A 15,366-nucleotide genomic window follows, 5' to 3' on the forward strand; every position below is an offset into this window, starting at 1 on the left:
AGGCAAGCTTTCTACAGCCTATGTAGGCACAGTAACTCCAGATTCCTGGATTCTGCTTTCCTGTCAAGGAGCTGATCTGATTTCAGCTGTATGTTATGCCACTCTGAGGCTCGAGTAGCCAGTATGGTACATTCCAGAGGCTTTGGACCACAGTGGTACCTTGGAACTCTTAATGCCTCCGTTCTTGAACGTTTTGGCTCCCGAATGCTGAAATCCCAGAAGTAAGTGCTTCGGTTTCTGAACGTTTCTCAGGACACAAACATCTGACGTGGCTTCCGCTGTGCAAAAACCTAGCTGTTTTGGCCAATCAGAAGCCGCACCTCGGAACTCAAACATTTCAGAAGCCAGGCGGTCTTCCGGAACAGATTACGTTCAAGTTCCGAGGTACCACTGTACATGTCTGTTCAGCCCCTGCCGGCAAGGACAATGATCAGAGATGATGAGAGTTGTAGTCCTCAACTTCTGAAGGACTACAAGTTGGCTACTCCTGATTTAAAGTCATGTCAGTAACAAGTCAACTTTCTTTCATAAACTGACAGTTTTACATTAAGCATGAATTAGTATATGACATGACTCCCTTCAAAAATTGCTGCAGGAAAAGAATGTACAGTGGTACCTCGGGTTAAGTACTTAATTCGTTCCGGAGGTCTGTTCTTAACCTGAAACTGTTCTTAACCTGAAGCACCACTTTAGCTAATGGGGCCTCCTGCTGCTGCCGCGCTGCCGGAGCCCGATTTCTGTTCTTATCCTGAAGCAAAGTTCTTAACCTGAAGCACTATTTCTGGGTTAGTGGAGTGTGTAACCTGAAGCGTATGTAACCCGAGGTACCACTGTATTGGAATTGGTTATCAATAGACCTTGGAAAGCAGCTTGGATAGGGCACCAGAAAGGGAAGAATGGATGTACTGTACCTAACACCAAGAAGTTGTGAACCAGAACATGTGGTGATACTCAGTTGGGAAGTTAGTTGAGATTCTTCAGCTTAATACTGATTCGGTGCAGACTTGAGTCCGAGCAATTCTGATTTTGTGAAAAATCCTTTACCTGAAGTTTTTAAATGCAGGGCTCTATCCAACATTCATTGTCTGCTATCACAAGAGCCTTTGCACTAGCAGGTTGTGGAGTTTAAAGGTTGAGCAATGAAGAAATCCAGCACAGCAGTTACATTAGCAGAAGCTTGTTGGGCAACAAGTATACCTCTAAGCAACTAATACAGTGCTACATTTGATAGCCCTTAAATCCTAATGTTTCTATAAGGTTTCCCCCTCTTCCCTTTCTACCCTCCCCCTGCCAGAATGCCAGATGATGTGCCATCCAAAGTGCTCAACCTGTTTGCCGGCTACTTGTGGCTTGCCTGCTGAATACGCCACGCATTTCTCCGAAGCCTTCTGCCGAGACAAACTGAACTCTCCGGGTCTGCAGCTGAAAGAGCCAAGCAGCAGTTTACGGCTAGAAGGATGGATGAAGGTGCCAAGGTACAAACGTGAGTCTCTGCGCTAAAATTGCTTGCCCAGAGCTGCTGGTGCTGCCGCCGCAGGAGGAGCCGCTCCGTAGACTGTAGCTGTGAAGCCGATTCTCTTGTTCGCTGGTGGAAACTCCCACGGGAGGTTGGCTGACCACACTAATCGGGAACCTTTGACGCAACCCTCTAACGCAGTTTTGTCCTTTTTCTGTGTTTTCAGAAATAATAAGCGTGGGCAGCAGGGCTGGGACAGGAAGTATATAGTTCTGGAAGGAACTAAAGTGCTTGTTTATGACACAGAAGCAAGAGAAGGTAACCTCTTAACATCTGACTCGCTTTCCCCGTCTCCTCTGACATGGCCTCTCAATGCATAACTTTGTCTGAACAAAAACGTTTGAACTTTGTGGAAGTGGGGAGATTGGCTTAATACTCTAGGACATCACTCTTTGTAACGCCTCGCCCTTGGAGAACCCTTTCTGCATCTGACCGCCAAGGAGCTGCCACTGGGCGCCTCCAGTATAACCCCTACGATTGGCAAAGGAACCTGAGTGCGTTCTAGGCTGCATTTGCCGCACATATGGGGCGCTGATTGCTGTTGCGCCACACAAACTGACCATGCCCCCAACATTCTCTGTGGCTGAGCCATTGATCAGAAGATCAGTAGTGACAGGTACGTTATCTTTCAGGGGTGCTTCTCTGCCATTACTGATCTTCTCCCCCCCTGAGGTGCCCCAGAGCCTCCCCGCCCCTTAGGAACAAAGCGCAATTTGAAAACTTCTGCTCTAGTTGTCTTAGTGCCCCTCCAGGCTGGTGCTTTATTGTGGGTTTAGTTGGCAACATGCTTTTGAGACGGTAAAGAGTTCCTTAGCGGCAGATTGGTTCCGCTTTAGTCCATTCCGCAATTCTTCCCCAAGGCTACCCCGTTATTGCTGTCCAGAGGGCCTATAGTGCAATGAAAGCGGGACAAAAATGATGCTGATTTTAGCAGGGATGCGCATTAGCTGGAAATGAAGCAGTGTGATGATGCCCCCTCCCCCCAAAAAAAACCCCATTCTGCAAGTGCAAACAGTATTGAAAGTGGAATTGTGTATGACTGCCCCAATAGCATTTTGCGCACAAATCACTGTGAATGCGCAATCAAAAGTACGTCTGGAGGGACCTTTTGTCTTATATTTGTTCCAGCCCTCAAGAATGACATGAAATTTAACGTGTGAAGTGCCTTCTCCCCCGACACCTGTTTTTCTCTCTGATTTCTTTGTCTTCCAAGTTTCCATTCCCCCTTCATACTCTTGTCCTCCCACTTATATCTTTGCCAAAGCAGGACAGAGGCCTACGGAGGAGTTTGAGCTGTGTCCTCCAGACGGAGATGTGACTGTCCACGGAGCTGTGGGCGCAACTGAGCTCCTAAACACAGCTAAGACAGGTGAGGTCAATTGTGTTTCATCTGATGTGTTAACACATCAGCTGGCTGTGGCAGAGCCCTGGCTTTTTCAGATATCTTTTTTAAAAACAACAACGGTGTGGACCTGTAATTCGCTATTTACCGTATTTTTCGCTCTATAGGACGCACCGGACCATAGGACGCACCTTGTTTTAGAGGGGGAGAACAAGAAAAAAAATTCTCCCCCTCTCTGCTCAGCCCCTTCTATTTCTCCTCCCGCTTGGCTGAAGGGGCGCTGCGCAGCTCTCCCTCTCTGCTGAAGCCAGGAGAGTCCTGCTCTGCTGGCTTCAGCAAAAGGAACCTGAAGCCTGCATAACTCGCGCTGCACTCTGAAGGCTTCAGGCGGCTATCCCTGAAGCCTTCGGAGCTCAGCGCAAGTTCCCGCTGCGCTCCGCAGGCTTCAGGTTCCTTTCGCTGAAGGCGGAAGAGCAAGACTCACGCTGCGCTCCGAAGGCTTCAGGCGGCTATCCCTGAAGCCTGAAGAGCGAGAGGGGTTGGTGCGCACCGACCCCTCTCACTCTCCAGGCTTCAGCGAAAGCAACGCGAAGCCTCCGGAGCGCAGAGGGACTGCTCCCTCTGCGCTTTGGAGGCTTCGCGTTGCTATTGCTGAAGCCAAGGAGCCTGCATTCGCTCTATAGGATGCACACACACTTCCCCTTAATTTTTGGAGGGGGAAAGTGTTCTATAGAGCAAAAAATACAGTAAGTTTACAAATTTTACAAACCTGAGCCATCCAATGCAGGAAGCTGCCATATACTGAGTTGGACCCTTGGTCCATGTAGCTCCATGATGTCAGGGATAAGGGAAACCCCAGAGGAGGAAGGCTCAGGGCCAGGGGATTGGGTGGTGGGATGCTGAGGAGAGGTCAGAGGTAAAGGTTTGGGAGGAGAGGCTGGATGCTGAAGGGGCAACAGTATTTAGTGAACGGGAAGAACAAGGAAGGTAAGCTCTGTGGAACAGCCTCCCATCAGATGTCAAGGAAATAAACAGCTATCTGACTTTTAGAAGACATCTGAAGGCAGCCCTGTTTAGGGAAGTTTTTAATGTTTGCTGTTTTATCGTGTTTGTAGTATTCTGTTGGGAGCTGCCCAGAGTGCCTGGGGAAACCCAGCCAGATGGGTGGCGTATAAATTATTATTATAATGTCTGTGACCTTGATTTCTGAAGCTCATAGTTCCTGATTGCACTTTTCTCAAGATACCTTGAAAACTTCTTTTCCACCCTAAGCCGTTTTTGACCTCTAGGTCTTTATTCACCCACCACCCACCCCATTTCCTAAACCTCTGTCTGTGTTTTTTGGTAACAGATGTGCCCTATATATTGAAGCTGGAATCTCATCCTCATACCACGTGTTGGCCTGGCCGGACTCTCTACTTACTCACACCCACTTTTCCTGATAAGCAACGCTGGGTCAGTGCGCTGGAATCCATAGTTGCTGGAGGAAGAGTTTCCAGGGAAAAGGCTGAGGCTGATGCTGTAAGTAAAAACATTGAGGGTTGCGGGGGGGGGGATCCTCTTTCATTTTAAAAAGAGGGGTATTTCTAGACTTTTTAACATAGTCCTCTAAGAAAAGAAAATAGACAAGGGGAATTCTGTCCCATTTGCTCAGTAAGTAAATCTCCACCCTTCCTGCATCCTAACTAATTATGTGGGATGATTAATAAACTCTTGGAGAGGCACTATCTGATTTTGTTAAAACTTAACTCAAGCTGTTTTAATTAACCGAAACAGAATATTATTTGCATTTAGGCAATTCCTGTTTCCCATTGATTTACAGCCATCACCACCCAGCGTACCCTAACCTAGGTACTCGCCATTTGCACCACATTTCTGACCAAGGGCCTAAAGCACAAAATGAATCTAATGACCACAACGCTCCAGGCCTTTTATCAAGCAATCAAAATAGAAATATATATTTTTAAGGTGTGGCTTGGGTTTTGCAGGTGCACCCAGACACACACAATTTCAAAGGTGAGCCTGCTGTGGAAGCATATTGTCCATGTTTTGGACATGCATCTTTTATTCTAGCCCTGGGGAAACATGGTGTTTTGGTTTGCAGCTGAAGGAGCAATGCACAGTTCTGATTTGGCGGCCTTTCTGCCATTCAGGAAGATATTTTTTTTCCTTTTCGGAATGCAAACATTTAAGTTTGCTAGGGGCGTGGGGGAAGGAAAGAACCAGAGAGCCTGTGTGATCCATGGGAGGAGGGACAAAGAGGTACTGGGCGTATGATTGGAGGCTGCGTATGTGTCCCTTGAGGAGCATGGAATACCGTCCACTGTCAAAGAAAGTCTGCTTCTGAATACCAGTTTCTGGAAACTGCAGGAGGAGAGAGCGCTGTTTTTGTAGGCTTCTCATAGGCGCTGTGGGTTAAACCACAGAGCCTAGGACTTGCCGATCAGAAGGTCGGCGGTTTGAATCCCCACTACAGGGTGAGCTCCCATTGCTCAGTCCTTGCTTCTGCCAACCTAGCAGTCCGAAAGCACATCAAAGTGCAAGTCGATAAATAGGTACCGCTCCGGCGGGAAGGTAAACGGCGTTTCCGTGTGCTGCTCTGGTTCGCCAGAAGCGGCTTAGTCATGCTGGCCACATGACCCGGAAGCTGTCTGCGGACAAACGCCGGCTCCCTCGGCCAATAAAGTGAGATGAGCGCCGCAACCCCAGAGTCGGTCACGACTGGACCTAATGGTCAGGAGTCCCTTTACCTTTACATAGGCATCTGACTGGCCACTTTCAGGGTTCTCAACCAGATGGGCCACTGGTCTGATCTAGTAGGCTCTTCTTACATTCTTAGCAAAAAGGAACCCTGGCATCTACTCTTGCATGCAACTAGTTTTGTGGGGCTGGCAAGAAAGTATGTGCTTGCATTACTTTTTCCTTTATGGAATGAAGATCTGCTGTCACAGGGTGAGATCTGTATCCAAAGGCTCTTCTCTCATGTGCTTCTGTGAAGAAGGTGGGAAAGTACAGTCATACCTCTTGTTGCATTAGGTTCATGTTGCGTCTTTTCGGCTTGCGAATGCAGCAAACCCGGAAGTGTATACTTCTGGGTTTCGCCACATGCGCAGAAGCGTTTTATCGCGCTCCGCACTTGCACAGAAGCGCCGCTCCAGTTGCGGACTTTTCAGGGTGCAAACGGCACCCCGGAACGGATCGTGTCCGCAACTAGAGGTACCACTGTATTGTTTATTATTATGTTGTTATTGTTAGTAGCCATGCAGAATTACTGGCACGTGTCCACCCCATGGCAAAATGGACGGGGTTAGTTAGAAAGGATTGCGCCACTGTGGTCTTTTGGACTCGGCCATCCTTAGTCTTAGCCTGCTCCTGGTGATGTCTTTGGCAAATACAGCTTTTCTTTGGTGGGTTTAAGAAGTTTCCATTGTATCGTTCCTGTGCACCATGCTAGTTCTCCTTTTCTCTCCCTCATGCACAGAAGCTCCTTGGAAATTCTCTCCTGAAGCTGGAGGGAGAGGACCGTTTGGATATCAACTGCACACTGCCCTTCAGTGACCAGGTAGTGGGGGATTTTGCCAACTCTGGCTTTGCCATGCTGGGGACTAAGCAAACTGAACAAGGAACCTATTTAGTTTTGGACCTTCTGGGACTTCTTCTTTCGGTGGTGGTGGTGGTGGTGGTTTTTAATAGCATCCCTGTAGCCTTTCTCTCTCTGTGTGTTGACTCTTCATAATCCCCTTTTGTAGGTGGTCCTAGTGGGTGCTGAGGAAGGCCTTTATGCCCTGAATGTGCTGAAGAACTCTTTAACACATGTCCCAGGAATTGGTGCCGTCTTCCAAGTGCACCTCATTAAGGATCTGGAGAAGCTGCTCATGATAGCAGGTAGAGTTCGGGAAGCCATGTATTCTGCTATAATGGAACTCTTATATGTCAATTTGAATGTTTCCTCATCAGCCTTCCTCATCAGGCTCCTGAAACTTCAGTGAGCATTGCCTGCACTCTTATAGGCACACCTTATCCCAACCATAATAGCTAGAAACTTGCTTTTAGAAAAAGAGAGAAACCCCTTAGTTTATATGATGGCAGATTTTGTGGCTGATGCTACATTCTGTGTGGCATTTCTGCACTCTCAGGACTGCAGTGTGTGTGTACCTTGGTAACACTCTCCTTGCCCCCCCGGGGGGGCAGTTTCGTTTTTGCTTTCTTTTGTTTGCATTTAGTCATATAGAATTGCGTCGGCAATTTTGTCCTTGTTTTGAAACACCTTTCAATGATATTGGATGGTTTATTTTGTATGTAACCACCTTCAACTATCTTTTGCATCATCAAATTTAGGAAATTGGGAAGTTGCCTTACACAGCGCTTAGTATTCTCAGTATTGTCTACACTGGCTGGCAGCAGCACTCCAGGTTTTCAGGCAGGGAATATTCTCAGTCCGACCAGGGATTGTACCTGATAACTTTCTACATGCAGAGCAGGTGCTCTGCTGTTGAGCTATGGTCCCTCCTCCATTAAGTCAATAAACAGAAGTTGATAAAAGTTTATTAAGCTTTCTTTGATGATCCTTCTGACTTGTGAAGTCGGACTTAACCCATTTTCAGTGAACGGAACAAGTTCCAGTGCTGTTTAGACATAGAATATTTCTAGAAACCAGCTCTTAGTGATTTGGTGCCATTAAGTACGGGAGCAGCATGAAGCTTTTACTTCTGTAATTTTGCTCCTTGGCTTAGCTAGAAATGTTTCTCTGCTCCTTTGTGTCTTTCCTCAGGGGATGAGAGGGCACTGTGTCTTGTTGACGTGAAGAAAGTTAAGCAGTCTCTAGCCCAGTCCCACCTGCCAGCCCAGCCTGATGTCTCTCCAAACGTTTTTGAGGCTGTGAAAGGATGTCATCTTTTTGCTGCTGGCAAGGTAGGACCCCCAAGCTCTGCATTTGCCTTTTAATGCAGTGATCCCTGGAGCACAGGGGATGATGATCGAAAGGGTTGTTAGGCCCCATCTCAAGACCATGCACCCACTATTTGTTTAAGACGTTTGTATGTCACCTTGGGTCATATTAGATTTCAGGGCTGTGTGCAACAAAATAGCACTATTTGTTATCTTTCACATGCAGATTGAGAATGGGCTGTGCATCTGTGCAGCGATGCCCAACAAAGTGGTGGTTCTGCGCTACAATGAGAGCCTCAGCAAGTTCTGCATCAGGAAGGTAAATTTGCAAGTGCAATGCAGTCCCCTTTTGCCCGCGAGAGGCTGGCAACAGTTGGTCCCAACTCTGACATGGTGAATAGCCTGCCCACTCTTCCATTAGTTACAACTAAACCTGCCTTCCACCCATTTTTGCCTTTGCATTGACCAAGCTGCAACCGTATAGTGTCTTCATCATAAATATTCAGTGTAAGTTACTCCCCTGGACATGACACGTCGCCACACAGAATCAGACTGATGCAAAAGTACGTAGTGGTGATCCTATACTGGCCTGTCAGTGTACTTTAGGATATATAGGCCCGTTTGATATTTAATCTGTGCTACAAGAATCCCACAGATGCTTACTAGCGATCCATCAGTTTGGAGAACAGTAACGGTGGACATGCATCCTTGAAAACCAGCCGGTCTCCTGAAACGTACAGCTGCAGAGAAGAGTGTGGTCCACAATGTGGCCTGGTTTTGTGCAGGGCATTGGTGAGACTTAACACGGAGTAAACAAGAACGTGGTAGTCTAGTTGCAAGGGGCTAAATGCAGCAACTCAGTTTATAATTCTGTACCTTGAATGCTGAGGTCTGTTCTGGACCCCATAATTCAAGAAAGAGACTTAAGCCAACAGGTTGGAAGGATGCCAGTGGGCAGCTGCATTATTATTTGTTCCTGTAGAGCAAGGATTTTAACCCCTGTCCCAGCAGTGTTACCCAGAATCCTCTACCACTCTCCTCAAAGTGAGACTGAACAAGCCAATGCAGTTGTCACATTCCCAAGCCCAGAAACTCCAGACCTATCTTGGATTTTGTGACTGCAGCCAGGCAGATTCCTAGGATCTTCTTAATCTTAACCACCCTTCTCTGCTCCAGTCAGGGGGCTGTATAATCCAAGTAGGCTAACTGAGGCTCGTATGTCTGCTCTTTTGTTTCCATCCTTGCAGGAGATTGAAACCTCGGAGCCCTGCAGCTGCATTCATTTCACCAGTTACAGCATCATCATTGGAACAAATAAGTTCTATGAAATTGAGATGAAGCAGTACACCCTTGAGGGTAGGTGTCACTTCCTAACCATGCTTTGGAGAGCTAGTGCTTTAAGTCCTCAGTGGGATGTGTGGCAGGAGTGGGCCTGCCCTGCCTTGGTCATAGGAGAGTAAGAAATCTTCCTTAAACAAAATCAGACCATTGGTCTATCTAGCTCAGCACTGTCTACACCAGGGGTCAGCAAACTTTTTCAGCAGGGGGCCAGTCCACTGTCCCTCAGACCTTGTGGGGGGCCGGACTATATTTATTGGGGGGGGGGAATGAACGAATTCCTATGCCCCACAAATAACCCAGAGATGCATTTTAAATAAAAGGACACATTCTACTCATGTAAAAACACCAGGCAGGCCCCACAAATAACCCAGAGATGCATTTTAAATAAAATAACACATTGTACTCCTGTAAAAACACGCTGATTTCTGGACTGTCCGCTGGCCAGATTTAGAAGGCGATTGGGCCGGATCCGGCCCCCGGGCCTTAGTTTGCCTACCCATGGTCTACACTGACTTGCAATGGCTCTTCCTGGGTTTTAGGCAGGAGTCTGACCCAGCCTTACTTGACAAAGCTGGGGATTGATTCCGGGACCTTCTGCATGTATAGTAGATGCTCTTGCACTGAGATAGGACCTTTGTTTAAAATGAAATAGGCACTGATCTAATTCTCTTGTGCCTTCTAGAATTCCTGGACAAGAATGACCATACTTTAGCTTCTGCTGTGTTTGCATCATCCACCAACAGTTTTCCAATCAATATCATCCAGGTGAACCCTACAGGGCAGAGGGAGGAGTATCTGCTTTGCTTTCATGGTAAGTCTAGTTCAGTGTGTTGCTCAGCTTCTGCCCATTTCTCCCAAGGAGCTCAGAGCAGCACACCTGGAGCTTTCCAGGGTGATTCAGGTACTGGCAACTCTCAGGTCAGCTTAGTTTCAAAGATCAAACTGCATGTTCAGCGCATGCTCGAGGTTTTTCAAAGGGAAATTGTTCCCACATCCAACAACTGTAATTATGGCTTTGTGGAGCTCTGGAATCCTGGCAAACTCACATTTCATTTCTCTTAAGAATAATAGCTTGAAATGGAATGGTGGTGATTGGTGTGTATGTGTGTGTGTCCCCTCCTGCAGAGTTTGGCGTCTTTGTAGACTCCTATGGAAGGCGCAGTCGCTCAGATGACCTGAAATGGAGTCGTCTGCCTTTAGCATTCGGTAAGCGTTTGTGTGATTTTCATTGTCATGTGATTACTTGTGCACCCATCTTTTTCTAGTGTTCAGAGATGCCGAGGGTTGTAGAAATAGCGAGGGGGCATTTGTCTTTCCTTTTGTAGAAGGACCTTCAGCAGAGAAGGAGGGAGAACCTGTGGCCTTCCTGGTGGTGATGGCCTTGAGCCAACATGGCCAGTGGTCCTGGATGTTGGGAGCTGGGAATCTAGCTAGATCTGAAAGGTCACAGGTTCCCACATCCCTGGCTTAAGTAGATGTGTTCTTTTACAAAACACAAACTCAAAAATCTGAGGCATGGTTTTAGTTATTTCATAAAATTTCAACAACAACAAGAACAAACAAACAACAAATTTATTTATACCCCACCCTTCCCAGTTTAAAAACCGGGCTCAGGGCAGCTAACAGCAAATATAAAACATTGATTAAAATGTGACTTAAAAACAGCATAAAATACAACATAAAATGCAGCATCAATATCAATAAAATTCAAAAATTCAGGGGTCATTTGGGCGGGGGGGGGGGGGACAACAACCCCAGTCAGTAGACATCAAATGATCCCCAGGGCTAACTGGCCAAGTTGGTCCTACTAGGGCCAGCAAGGAGACCAGGGAAGAATTTAAATGTGGGGTCCCGCTTGATTGTAAAAGAAATTGGTAAAAATAGTTAAGAACAACTATATAAAACATTTTCAGAAGTAGGGCTGTAGGTGGACAAGACATACGCTTCTTAAGAGATAATTGGACAAGTTCACGGAGGACAAGCTTGTCAGTGGCTACCGGTCACAATGGCTATATTCTACGTCCACTGGACACAGTATACCTCTGAATACTAGTAGGTGGGGAGAGCGCTGTTATGCTCAGGTCCTGCTTGCTGGCATCCCATTGGGGCATCTGGTTGAGAACAGGATATTGGACAAGATGGGCCATTGGCCTGAATCAGCAGCCAGGCTCTTAGGATGTTTTCTTGTGAGTTCCCTGACTACTTTATTCATCTTTGTTCCTGGCACTGTTCTTGCTGTAGCCTACAGGGAGCCTTACCTGTTTGTGACGCACTTCAACTCTCTCGAAGTGATTGAGATCCAAGCACGTGCCTCCCTCGGGTAAGTAATTACGCCGCCTCGCTGCTTGCCTTCTACAGCTGTGGAGGCCAAACTGGCCAAAGCAAGATTTAAGAGCCAATTTTAAAGGCACTCTTCCCTCTCCACCCCAGCACTCCAGCACGAGCCCACTTGGATATTCCGAGCCCTCGCTACCTGGGTCCAGCGATTTCATCAGGAGCAATTTACCTGGCCTCTTCCTACCAGGACAAACTAAGAGTTATTTGCTGCAAGGGGAATTTGGTGAAGGAATCAAACAACGAACTCCACCGAGTCCCCTCTACTACGCGCAGGTAAGAATAATATTACAGCTTTACATTTATAGGAGAGGGGGAAAGAGAGACCCCTGCCCCAAGGTGCCCTCTACTTTGGAAGGATGGGGAAAGCATGGTGGCAGTAGATGGACATGATGAGCTAGGTGCAGTTTCACCTGCTGAGATGCCAGTTTGGGGAAGAAAAGTGGAGAAGATTAAAGATTGCATGGAAAGCAGGATGCATCACCAGTGCTGAGAAAAGACTTAGAGAAAGATACATGGTTGATGCCAATCCAAGTTCTGCTAAGCGTAGCCCCATTAAGAGCATAAGAAGAGAATTCTGGATCAGGTAAATGGCCTATCTAGTCCAGCATCCCATTTTACATTCTCCACCGCTCAGCTATGCCTCTTCCCCAAAGGGAGAGGTAAACTGAGTAGTTTGAGGAAGAGTTTTGGGACAAGTTGAGGAGGAGGAGAAGGTGTAATAACAAGGGGGATACCACTGAAAGAAAGTGGTGGTCCAGGCCAAGTGATGATGAGAATGTGGGCCTGTGTCTTAACTGAGAAGATGCAGGGGAAGGAACAGATGTTTGCAATGTTGCTTAGGTCTTGGTTGAATAGAGAGAGGAAAAAAGGAGGAAAAAATAGAAGATGAAGCTGAGCATGCCTTACCTCACTCAGCTGGGTAAAGGTAAAGGGACCCCTGACCATTAGGTCCAGTCGTGGCCGACTCCGGGGTTGCGACGCTCTTCTCGCTTTATTGGCCAAGGGAGCTGGCGTACAGCTTCCAGGTCATGTGGCCAGCATGACTGAGCCGCTTCTGGCGAACCAGAGCAGTGCACGGAAACGCCGTTTACCTTCCCACCGGAGTGGTACCTATTTATCTACTTGCACTTGGACATGCTTTGGAACTGCTAGGTTGGCAGGAGCTGGGACCGAGCAACGGGAGCTCACCCCGTCATGGGGATTCGAATCGCCGACCTTCTGATCGGCAAGTCCTAGGCTCTGTGGTTTAACCCACAGCGCCACTCCCGTCCCTTACTCAGCTGGGTAGGTAGTGGTAATATCAGCTACTCTCTACACCAAATGACAAGAGGGAAGATGAAGGGGAAAGAGGAGCTGTTCAGACTTGGGCATGTTGAGGGCAGTGATTAGCCGCTGAAGGACTACCAGAAGGAAAGAGTGAGAGGTTGGTGGTACGGAAGAGAGATCTGGATATCTTCAGCATAGAGACCTGATGAAGATCACCCTGTGTTTAGATAGCTGTGAGATCATGGCAGAGTCCTCTGGAACAGAGGAAGGCCTCCGGGGAAAACACTGAAGCAGGCTGCATTCAACTGGGCTCAGATAAAACCATCAGGGTTACAGAGATCCAAAGATGGGGAAGATGTTGACCTGAAGAGTATGTTCACAAGCATCTGCGTCAAAGGTGGCCGAGGGGATAAGGATGGTGATGGAAGAGCGAAGATTTTTTTTAGATCTGAGAACAAGGCTATTTATTTATTTAAGTGATGTCTGTTTCAGTGGAATGCAGAGGATGGAAGCCAGACTGTGTTATCTCAAGAGAGAGGCGTAGGAAAAAGAGAAAGCTGAGGCAATGGGAGCAAAGTACAAATCCAGATATTGAAAGGTGAAAAGGAGATCAGGCTATGTAAAGGAGATGTTTTTTCTGGTTTTTAAGGGGACAGGGAGCAGTAGTGTGTGTGGCCATCACTGCTCCCACAGAAGGCATTGGTCACCACCAGCTTACTGTAGATGACCTTAAAAGCAGGTTAGATAAATTCATGGAGGAGCTGGCTATTAATGGCTAGTAGCCGTGCTGGCTATGTTCTGCCTCCACAGTTGAGGCAGGAATGCTTTTGAATACCAGCTGCTGGAAACCACTGGAGGGGAGAGTGCTGTTGTGCTCAGGTCCTGTTTGCATGTTTCCCACAGGGATCTGCTTGGCCACTGTGCAAACAAGATGCTGGACTAGATGGGCCATTTTCCCTTATCCATCAGGCTCCTCTTATGTTCTTATGTGCACATTCCATGTGAGAAGAGCTGGAAGATTGGTGACTGATGGAGGGATGGTAACCCAGAGGCAGAACTAGATTGGATGTTACATGTTAGGGGCTGGTTACGCAGCAGTGCAGGGTTTCTGCTGCATGTTAAAGAGTCCACAACAGAGAATTCTTTTCCCCTTTCCGTCTGCCAGCCCTGCTTTGTTACAGACGCAGCGGCACGCATGCGTCCGTCCCCGAAAACGGCTTTGCAGAGCAAGGGGAAAGGCACAGTGGGGGGTTTTGCTGTTGTAAATAAAAATGTAACGTTAAGGTTTTTATTGTCACTCAGCTGTCCACGTCCATTGTTTTTGAATGACAGCAGTCCGAACAAGAGGGGCCCCCCGACATATAACGAGCACATAACCAAGCGGGTAGCGTCAAGCCCTGGGCCTCCGGAAGGTCCAAGCCACCCTCGGGAGCCAAGCACACCCCATCGCTATCGAGAGGGAAGGACGGAGATGCGTAGGGACAAGTCTCCTGGGCGTCCTCTAGAGAGGGAGAAATCTCCTGGCAGGGTCCTGAGCACCCGCAGGGAAAGGTCTCCTGGGAGGCTGTTTGAGGAGAGCAGCAGGGGACGGATGCAGGTGGGGGGAGCAAGGACTCCCCTCTCCCAAGTCAACAAGGTAAGCTGGACTGTCCTGCACCATTTATCGTACTTTACAGTTTATTTTTATGCTGCCTTTTAGCCAAAAAGGCACCCCCCCCATAAACATGCAAATGCAAACAATACAGATGATAGAAATCCAAAACAAACCTTAAATGGATTTTTTTAAAAAAACACAAATACATTCCTGTTCCTGAAAATAGGGCAATGAACATTCCCCACAAAAATGTTAAGAGAGAGCCAGAGTAAATACTCAAGCAGCGGCTCCTCCTTAAAAGGATCCCAGGCAGAGGGAAAAGCTGGCGCTTCTTGATGATTCCAGCAGCTTCTCTCCTCTGTAGCAATCTCTCTATTACAGCAGTTGTTACACGTTTCTTTTCTCATAGACCACTTGAAAATTGCTGGGCGGGCTGCAGCGGGGCTTGAAAGGTCACTTAAAATTTATTATCTTGTTATTTTGCAAAGGAAAGTGCATTACTCACATAAAACCCTCACGAGCACGCCACTGTAGAATGTAATCAGTCCAAACAGTACGCATGGGTTAGCTGAACCACAGCCAGTGAAACCCACCCTTGTAGGCTATCTGACAAAATGTATCCAGTGTAAACCAGGAATTCACAGCTGACAAAATTGGACCGTTCTGATACTGATTTGGGTTGATAACAATTTGGAGGGACACACCAAGTTTTGCTTCTGGATTTTAAATGTGAAGTAAACTGAACTTTTCCTTCAGCACAGGCGTCATTGTTGAAATCAGTGCCATATCAAGAAAAATCACGGGGACTAGGCCAGATCACCGTTTTAATTTTTCAGGGGAAATTAAGTAGACCTCCCCAGAACCATAGTATGAAAATCATGGGCTCTATGGCAGGGCTTTATTTCCTTGTTGGAGAATCTACCCCTGGTCAAAACTGCCTTGATATTGTCATGGGGTGGGGGGGAGCTAAAGTAGAGGACTTATTATTGATTTGTTCTGCAAACTTTCTATGAACCGCTTGAATGGAGCTTCTATGGACTACAATTTGAAACCCCCAGCTCTGTCGTCTATTTAATTAACTTG

General features: G+C 47.3%; 1 protein-coding gene across 10 annotated transcripts in view; it reads left to right on the forward strand.

Moving 5' to 3' along the window:
• CIT (citron rho-interacting serine/threonine kinase) overlaps window positions 1-15,366 on the forward strand; it is a 112,310-nt gene that overhangs the window by 92,699 nt on the left and 4,245 nt on the right. For 6 of the 10 annotated variants that reach the window (XM_053369707.1, XM_053369716.1, XM_053369712.1 and 3 more), the window contains 14 exons: window positions 1,295-1,475; window positions 1,683-1,774; window positions 2,781-2,885; window positions 4,210-4,379; window positions 6,340-6,420; window positions 6,608-6,743; window positions 7,630-7,769; window positions 7,972-8,064; window positions 8,993-9,101; window positions 9,769-9,897; window positions 10,212-10,292; window positions 11,328-11,406; window positions 11,517-11,696; window positions 13,992-14,325. In XM_053369707.1, the coding sequence (XP_053225682.1) occupies window positions 1,295-1,475; window positions 1,683-1,774; window positions 2,781-2,885; window positions 4,210-4,379; window positions 6,340-6,420; window positions 6,608-6,743; window positions 7,630-7,769; window positions 7,972-8,064; window positions 8,993-9,101; window positions 9,769-9,897; window positions 10,212-10,292; window positions 11,328-11,406; window positions 11,517-11,696; window positions 13,992-14,325 (1,910 nt within the window). The remainder of the gene's footprint in view (window positions 1-1,294; window positions 1,476-1,682; window positions 1,775-2,780; window positions 2,886-4,209; window positions 4,380-6,339; window positions 6,421-6,607; window positions 6,744-7,629; window positions 7,770-7,971; window positions 8,065-8,992; window positions 9,102-9,768; window positions 9,898-10,211; window positions 10,293-11,327; window positions 11,407-11,516; window positions 11,697-13,991; window positions 14,326-15,366) is intronic. The other 4 variants (XM_053369710.1, XM_053369711.1, XM_053369714.1 and 1 more) reach the window with 2 other exon arrangements.

This window comes from Podarcis raffonei, chromosome 16, assembly GCF_027172205.1.
Source record: "Podarcis raffonei isolate rPodRaf1 chromosome 16, rPodRaf1.pri, whole genome shotgun sequence".
Lineage (NCBI taxonomy): Eukaryota > Metazoa > Chordata > Lepidosauria > Squamata > Lacertidae > Podarcis > Podarcis raffonei.